This window comes from Lepisosteus oculatus, chromosome 8 (assembly GCF_040954835.1).
Source record: "Lepisosteus oculatus isolate fLepOcu1 chromosome 8, fLepOcu1.hap2, whole genome shotgun sequence".
NCBI lineage: Eukaryota > Metazoa > Chordata > Actinopteri > Semionotiformes > Lepisosteidae > Lepisosteus > Lepisosteus oculatus.
In genome coordinates, this window is record NC_090703.1 from 26828666 (window position 1) to 26838387 (window position 9722).

The 9722-nt window shown below is 36.2% G+C and overlaps 1 protein-coding gene across 1 annotated transcript in view; it reads left to right on the plus strand.

Moving 5' to 3' along the window:
• Positions 1-7168, plus strand: part of smoc1 (SPARC related modular calcium binding 1) — a 305181-nt gene extending 298013 nt beyond the window's left edge. The window contains exon 14 of the mRNA XM_069193419.1: positions 6721-7168. Coding sequence (XP_069049520.1) covers positions 6721-6755 — 35 coding nt within the window. The 3' untranslated portion in view covers positions 6756-7168. The remainder of the gene's footprint in view (positions 1-6720) is intronic.
• The last annotated feature ends 2554 nt before the right edge of the window (positions 7169-9722 follow it).

Below are 9722 nucleotides of genomic sequence, written 5' to 3' on the forward strand. Positions count from 1 at the left end.
TTTGATCTGTACTTGATCTTTGATCTGAGCTTTAATAGAGAGCTTATCTCTATTAATATACAGATGCAGCCATTCAAATCAAGCGGGCGATACTGCGTTATAACGCGGTGTGCTTGTCGCAGTATAACTCAAGTTACCATATAATACCATATTAATACCATATATTCTTGCATAATATCGGATGGTACCGCAAGTAAAATAATAGTATCCGGAATTTCCGCAAGGTGGAGCTAATAAAGCTCAACTTCTCATGTACAGCGTTTCAGCCGTTGCCATCAAAGTCTTTACAGAAGATATTACTAATAGTATTAATAATGAATGACCTTGGACAAGCTGTAAACTCAAAGTATTACCCTGGTCCACATTCTTTGTAACCGTCTTTGTAAACAAAAAGATTTTATTTTTTCATTGACTGTCTTTGTAATAATGTTTTTAATAATAATGTTTCTTTATTAGCCCTATACAATTTCTTGCATTAGGAATGCATCTTTTCGCATACCCCAGCTTTTTCTCCAGGGAGACACAGACACAGAGACAGGGAGAGAAGCTTGGGGTCAGAGCGCAGGGTCTGCCATTGTACGGCACCCCTGGAGTAGTTGGGGTTAAGGGCCTTGCTCAGGGGCCCAACGGAGTAGGATTCCTCTGCCAGCTGCAGGATTTGAACCAGCAACCTTCCGGTCACAGGCACAGATCCTTAGCCACTTTTTTCATTAATTAAAAGTAACACCACAGCATTTTGTTGATCCAATCATGCATTCGTTTCCAATCATGCAAAGTACAGTAATTTTTGAGAATCTCCGATTCACCATGCCTTTCACATGCTCATAAAATATATTGATTTAGGAACCTAAACATATTACTGTATGCAAACTGTAATGTATATGTATATTTAATTTCTTTACTGTGCATGTTTTAGTATTGAATGTTTATATGGAATTTTACCACTGAAGGGAAATTTTAGTAGCATAAAAAGAATAGGAGCATAATGCATGTGAAGGTCATAAACTATATTAATTTTGGAACATAAACATACAGTTTTATGTAAACTGTTTATGGCTGGTCTCGGTACTTTAAGAAAAAATACACACCAGTATTCCATTTCTCCCTAAACATTTTAAGCATCAAAGTCTTTAACTAACATCTGAAATAACATGTGTATACAGTACTCTGTGAGAAAAGTGGTAGTTTTAAGCTTTTCTGTGAATATGCCCGATACCGAAGTAAACAAGCATACTTTTTGAATTTGATTAATAGGGAATATAATATGGAATCGTGTATCTAAAGAAATTAATAACGAAATAATTATATTAATGTACTGCGACAAACAGTAGTATATACTGTGCACATACAATGTCTATTGATACTACATGTGTAGGGCTGTTTCACCACTTGTCATGTGAGTGGCGTGATGGTCTAAGTGCCTAACTCCTAAGCAAGAGGCTGTTCAAATCCCTCTAGCGCCACTAATTTTCTTTAAACAAATATTTCTTTGAAAAAATAAAATAGCAATATTATGGACAATTAATTGACTTTTTTATATTTAGAAATATCACAACATGTTCGAATCTAAGTCATTTTTTAATAACAACGAATAGTCACCGTCTTTCCCTCTGAATCGCTCCAGTAGCAGGAACCTGTATTGTATGGGGATCCCTTTAAATATTATAAATAATATCTTCGGTGTTGCATCTAGTTTAGTTGATCTTTTGCTGCCTACACATGGTTACACAGCTCCCTGGGTATACTATCATACTTGACTGAGAAAACTTTAGAGAACTGAACATTTTTATTATAAACAAAATGTAAATACAACGTTTACATTGGTGTTATTCATTTTATGAAATGGCTGTATGCGTTACAATATAAACATTTACTGTCAAACTTTAAATCAACAATTGATTTAAAGACGATCTGTCAAAGTGCAATGAAATAGAATATTGTTGTTGTTGTTATTGTTGTTTTTATCCTGGAAAGTGCTTTAAGAAGCCACCTTTAAAGGTGCTATATAAAGGCGCTATATAAAGGCGCTGATTCTTATGGAATGTGTTTTCTTTCTTCTTTTTTTCAGCTTGGAATAAACCTATTACTTGATTCTTATGGAAGCCCGTTTCCACCAGGGATTAAAAAAACACACACACTTTTTCATTGACAAAAAGTAACGCCACACTATCTTGTTTGAAGCACCACGTCTCTTCCCGTTAAAAAGAGGAAACACTTTACACTTTTGTTAGCCACTCACTAATAGTTTATGCTAACACCTAACTTTCTTAACACACAGTGGTCCCCCCAGGTTCCAATTAGTGCGTGATTACACATCAATGAAAAACCGGAGGTTTAAAAAAAGAGAATTAGCTCACTGATAGTTTTATGTGGAGGCTGTGAACATTTTCACAAGTCGTGGTCTTCAAAGTGCATTTGGTTTGAAGGCTTTCCGTGTTTTCCTTCCAAAGATATGGACAGAAGAATATTCGAGCGTGGTCAAAAAATGGCTTAAAAACGACATAGTGAAGGCTGTGAAAACAGTCAGAATGTGACACAAAGCAAGTGTTTTCGTAACTCTAGGAGGTTTCGTGAAAAAGCTACAGGCGTGCCAATTCGAATCATTTTTATTTTTAAATACATTTTAGCAAAGTCATCTATACACAAAAGTTGCATTTAATACCGCTCGACAGCCGGCTGGCTGTGCTGAAAAATAGATAAAAAATGGTTTTAACAACTCTTAAGCAAACTTGTGTTTTTGTTAACACAAGTTTATCAGTGAAAAGCCCACGGGCATTCTCAGAGCCCTTGTTAGTTTGGAGGCATGGAAATTCTGACAACAATTGATTTAAAGATAATCTATCAAAGTGCAGTGAAATACAATATTGTTGTTGTTATTGTTTTTATCCCATAAAGCGTTTTGAGAAGCCACCTTTAAAAGCGCTATATACAATAAAGTTCATTATTATTACTATTGTTCATTTGCTGGACAGAGAGGTGAACATTATTTTTTGTTGAGTTTCAAAGGGAAATAGGTTGTATTCGTCTTCCCTGACACAAAACACTCACATTCATGTGAAGACAGAGCCATTTCCTTTTGTGAAGATTCCCTGTGTGAACAAAATCTGAACAGTGCTGATTTTAAGTACAGCTAAAAGTAGTTTTTTTTTCTGAGGCCATACTAAATGTGTCTGAAAATGATTCTAAAAATGCAAAGGAATACATTTTATTTAATGGCAATTAGTATTAACTTTCAGAACAAATGCAGATCTAAATACTCACCTATTTCATGTTATACTTCTCAACTCGTGAGTGCTAGAAATGATTTTTAGCTACAACATTTTGTGCACTGCCAACATGTCTGAGAATAGTTTTGGGTTTCTGGCACATACTAACTTGATTGTGTCTGAATATACCCCAGAGCACCTAAAACTGGGAATCAGTGAAATGGTGATGATGAAAATCTTTCAGGCACAAAAAAATTAATTGCACATTCTTTAATTCATTTTTTATGGAGCCACATCTTAAATCTTGTCAGTCAGCTCTTTTTTTTCTATTTGAATTGTGGTGATTCAAGTAACATAGAATATTGTGTGGTCTCAAAGTCACTGAGCCCACAGAGCTTCAACAACAGATGACAACTTCCTTAGTCCTTCCTTAGTCTTCCTAAAATTGTTAAGCGGTGTGGGGGGCATTCAGGAATGTGAGTTATGTGAGTTAGATTATGAATAAATAAAAGATTTTATTAAAAACACGTTTGCGTTTGTTTGAGTGCTATATTGTGTATTTTTCATATATAATATATAATGATGTGTTCCTGCTTAGACATTGCACAACTTTAAAAGCTATAAAAACAGGTTTCGTTTCAGGCTTGATGATAATAATTAATAACCCTAATTAATCAAATCCCAGGTGTGAGTTCTATGAAGAAGAATGCATGAAGATACTCTCACATTTTTATGAAAGCTATAGTTTTTTAAATCTTTTAAATACTTTTAAATACTCTATTAAATAAAGTATCCATAGATTTTGCCAAAGCTAATTTAAAAAATGGCCTTTTAAATTCCTTTTAAGGAACATATTTATAGCAAACAAATTATGCCTAGGGATGTTTTTTTGCAGCAAGAAATTATGTTCTGTCTGTACAACTGAAACACATTTTGGAGTACTTTCACAATGCTTTTCTGTTTTAATTAAGCCAAACATTTCTGATTCCAGCATTACAAACAACATGGTCTTTAACATCATCTCTGAAGGAACTGTATCAGAGATATTTTTTTAACTGCACTGCATTGGGGAGTAGCTTCTGGGAAATACAGTTTGCATCAAAGTTTAACTCATTCAGAGCGCCACACACAAACACACACACACCATGGCCGGTTTTCGCGTAAGCCAATTGTAGCAGCGAGGCTTAATAATAAGGCAGAATTAAGTGTTTCTGAGCTTCCCAAATGAGGCCCCATTTCTCTGTTCATCTCTGTGGTGCAGCCACAGAGAAACCATTCATGCAAGATGTTTTCTTTTGATAAGGACAGCTCCCAAAGGGGGATGCACTTAGCTAAGCCTGGCTATCATGATCAATGGTCATCCATTGGCGCCTATCTGTTTAGGGAGTGCCAGTTGGACATCTGGACTGCATTACTAAGTGTCAGGAGTAAGTGACTCATATCTCACCTTGATCAACCAATCAGGGACTGGTAAGGCCGAGTAACCCACGTGGGACTCTGATGTCCATGGAACTTTCAGCCAATCAATGAGCTGAAGTTCCTCCAGGTAAAAACAGGCAACACAGAGAGCCTGAGAGTTTCAGATTGAGTTTCAGATTCAACAAGATTCAGACAAGATTCAGATTCAACAATTCTAAAGGGAATTCAAAGGAGAATTCCAGGGCAGGACGGCCCAGGAGCAGAAGGCTCCCAAGGGCAGGACATTCTCGCAGCGCGCCCCCTGACCATCCTGAGACTCAGCCCGGACAACCACGGAACAGCCAGTGTGTCTGAGTGCCAGAACTTTCCTTTGTTCTAAGAGTCTAGAGTTGAGGTTGCCAGAGAGTAACCAGCAGCAGGCCTCGTGAACAGGTCGGAACTGTGGACAGCTGAATTACTATTTAGAACTAGCTCTTCATCAGGAACGAACCGGTCCTCTTCCTGACTTGCTGGGACCCACAGTCATCTTTTCTCCTGTGCACAAACTTTGCTAGTTAAAGCCAACAGTGAGCATCAGCAGCGCACCGTCGCAAGCCGCACATCACAGCCTGGCTCGGAGCCAGAGAGTGCAGATTGGACAGCAACAAGCCTGCAACTGTTTCTTTGTGCCCGCAGGAGATCTGAATCCCCAAAAATTGGATGAGTATTCAACTTCAATGCATTACAGCTCGAGAATTCAATTGTTATCCCAACCAGTTGATATCAATTTAATTCCTAAGAGTTATGTACTTGTTTGAGTATATAATGTAGAAGTTGTAACCAAGTTCACTTTACGAAACGGTCTTAATGAATGATATACTGAACGTATGTCCTCTTGATATGTGTAACACTTTGTAACTGACCGAATATACTTTTTGTATTCTGATAACCCTCTCGATAAGATCTGTTAGGTTTATATGCATATTCTATGTATTAATAAATGTATCCTCGTGTATTAGTACCTGTGTGTGTGCGTTGTTTGAGTTATGTCGCATGGTTGGATTCTAAAGCCATCAAAAGAATCAACTTTGTGATTTACTGCTACAATTAATAATTGTCTCAGTAAATGCCCAAACCCTACAGAACTGGTGCCTTCAGAGAGCCACTTTTCTTACATATTTGGCGTCCCTGAACCGGTTTTCTCTACATTATTTGGCGTCCCTGGGCCGGCTTAATCTACACAATTAACCTCCCAGTATGTTTTGGAGTGTGAGAGTGAATCATATCACACATAACGAGAAAAACTACGGAACCCAGAAAGAACATGCAAACTCCACACACATAGGATGTCAGAAATTGAACCTAGGGCCCCAGTGCTGCAAGATAGCAATGCTAACCACTTCACTACCATTAGAAATGGATGGATATCTTATCTTCCTAGTTCAGAGGTTTGCGTGCATAATTTAATTTTGAAAGGCACTGAAACACCTGGTACTACTGTAGTATTTATGAAAAAAAACATACAAAAGCATACTAACAACTGTGCCATCCTATTCCTTAGTCAATACATTTTGTTTAACATTTATTTATTAACAGTTAACCTTGTTAGCAAAATATTTTGAATGATATTTTTCCCTATTTTTTTTTAGTTGTGTATTAAACTTATTTTCTGATAGATTTAATGTGTATTTGAACGATGAATAAATATTTTTACAAGATGCGGGGAAATGTGCAACAATTTATTACAGTGCTAAATTTAATATTATTGGTTACTAATAGTTTATGCTAACACCTTAGTTTCTTAATTAGATGTATTTACAACAATAGCATTCAGAAATAGTTTTGTGTAATCTGTAATCTTTCCACGTGTAATGTAATTAGAAAGTACAATAAGTTCCCGCTTTGTCTAACAATGGTATCAAAAAGTAGTCTACGTCTTGAAAAACCTGTGCTTAATGATAATCAAGGGACTTAGAAGTCAAAGAAAATTATTTACTTTGTTTAATTTTAAACACTAAGTTATGAATGCAGTCGCAATTGGTGCTTTACGGCCATTGTGCGATACTGATCTCCGTGCTTTCTCCCTCTCTCGGTGCCGCCTCCCCCTCCTACACAGCGCAGTGGGCGGGACGCTGTTTTCAGAGCCTCTGATTGGGGAAAAGAAGACCTGCTGATCTGTTCTACATACCAGGAAGACGACAGAATTAGATTTTTTCTATTCGAAACATGTGTTGTTTTTATGAAATTCGTGTATTTTAAACGTTTAATTAAGAAGTAGGAACCTTACAGCATACACAGAGATTCTAAGCTGATCACGAGGAAGAAAACTCATCCGTTTTTCATGCATAAAAAGTGGTTATTAACTATCGAAACCTGTTTTTATTGCTTTTAAAGTCGTGCAATGTCTAAGCAGGAACACATCATTATATCTCATTTTTTATTTATTTCTTAAGAATTAAAAAAATCGTTTTCCCAGTCTAATTTTAAAGACCTCTACTTTTCACACCCTGTACATAAAACTATATACACAATACTGCTAACAGCAGGAAAATTCCTATTCTTTACTCAGCAGCTTATTAAAAACAGCACCCATGGTGTTCAAACTGATTTTTTTACACAGAAGACTGACACAGCTTCGCGATGTGAATCTGTTTTTCTAAGAAAACATATTTAGGGCTCACATGGCTTTGCGCCTTACACCCTGCGGTACCGCTATGTACATACAGTACGAACATGTTGTGATATTTAGAAATATAAAAAAAAAATCAATATGGTGCCGATAATATTTTCTATTTTAGCTTTTCAAAGAAATGTTTAATTGTTAAAAGAAAACACACTGCAACATCTGGATTTGAACATCCGACCTCAGGGTTACTGGATGCCAGTGAGGTTCATCAGTGAAAACTGATAATAATGAATGACTTTGGACAAGCTGTAAACTCAAAGTACTGTATTATGCTGGTCCACATTCTTTCTAACCGTTATTTTAAATGAAAATACTTTTTGTTTTTTCTTTGACAAACAGGACATTAGCTAGCCAATATGATAAAGGAATGACTTTTTTTGCTAATTTCTTTAGCACATTTGTACAAGTACTTGGAATCTGTCCAAGCCCTACTTTGTTAGGCATTTTCTTTTACTGCAACATACATAAAAACTCCCTTGCTTTTAACAGAGCGTTTCATAATTTCATAATTGACTTTTCATAAAATCAACGCTTTCTTTTCCGTATACCAGATATCATGGAACCACTTCAGAAGGGTGTCAGCCAGTCAGATTCCAGGAATCGGTACTTTGGAAAAAATACACACCGGTATTCCATTTCTCCCTAAACATTTTAAGCATCGAAGTCTTTAACTAACATGTGAAATAGCATGTAAAAAAGTGGTAGTTTTAAGCTTTTCTGCTAATATAATATGGAATTGCGTATCTAAAGAAATTAATAACAATAAGATTATATTTGTGTACTGCGACATTTCTTTGAAAAAATAGAAGTGAATAGAAGAATAGAATAGAAGTGCTTTACAGGATACAAACAAAAAGAAGAGGAGCATAATGCATCTCAAGATCATAAACGACATTAATTTAAGAATATAAACATATTACTGTATGTAAACTGTACTGTACAGATGCAGCCATTCAAAATGCGCGGGCGATACCGCATTATTTTGCGGTACGCTGTACGCAGTCTACAGCAAGTTACCGGTAAATACCGCGAGTTACCGTAAATTCTCCTATAATACGACAAGCAAAATAATAGTATCCAGAATTTCCGCAAGGTGGAGCTAACCTCTCAACCTCTCATGTTTGAGCTGTGGCCATCAAAGTCTTTAACGAAGATATTACTAATAGTATTAATAATGAATGACCTTGGACAAGCTGTAAGTGTAAACTCAAAGTATTGCCCTGGTCAACATTCTTTTTTTCATTGACCGTCTTTGTAAAAGTAACACCACAGCAATTCGCAATCACGCATTTGTTTCCAATCATGCAAAGTTCAGTAATTTTTGAGAATCTCCGATTCACCATGCCTTTCACATGCTCATAAAAGAGATTGATTTAGGAACATAAACATATTACCGTATGAAAACTGTACTGTATACAGTATGTATATGTATATTTAATGTCTTAACTGTGCCCGTTTAAGTATTGAATATTCATATCTAATTTTACCACTGAAGGGAAATCTTAGTAGCTGAGCATAAAAAGAATAGGAGCATACTGCAACGCGTGTGAAGGCCATAAACGATATTAATTTTGGAACATAAACATACAGTATATGGCTGATCTCGGTACTTTAAAGAAAACATACACGGAACATGGTTTCATTATGACCAGAATTGGTCTTGAGATATTTTTAACTTGATTTACAGTATTTGAGAGGTATGTCTTAACACTGATACTACAGTGCGTAAATACTGCTCACGTATATGTTTCTAGGTTTATATTATGCATTTCATACGGTCAAATTACTTTTGAGCAACTAATAAGAAGCGCGAAACGGTATGCGTTTTAGTTTCGTTTTGTGCTGGGACTCTGCTTTTAACAATGTCGCCATGGATTGATTAGAGATATCAAGTACATACTAGTCATTTTTTAAATGTTGTAGTTCGTCTTGTAAAAATGTTACGAGTACATCATCTATCAACAATTACACAGGTTCTGTTTCCATATTGCGGATTTTGGTTACGTAATATTATTTTCTTGATTTCACGTTGTGAATATATGATTTGGGCAAACAGAGCCGCAAAGAAGTACATTATTGGTTGTTGTTTTTTTTTTGCAGTTTTATCTAGAACAAGCGATGCTTAAACCTTTGTCTGATTCTTGTGAAACTATCCACACGACAGTTACAGTACCTAGGTGTTGACTTCAGTGATGTCACTGATGGGATGTTTCTAAAAATCCATCCTCTGTAAAACGTCTTCTCTAGTTGTCCTGCATATGTATTCGCTAATGAAGCTGTGTGTTCTGAGCCTGGATCTCTACATTTCTGTATGAACCAGCTTAGAGGGCTAAAGACTTTGTGTATATTCTAATGGTAGTGGGGGCAGGGTGTGCGGGAACAGGTTTGGTTGAAATTGCATTGGAGATCTATGTTCTTCACACCTGAAACAT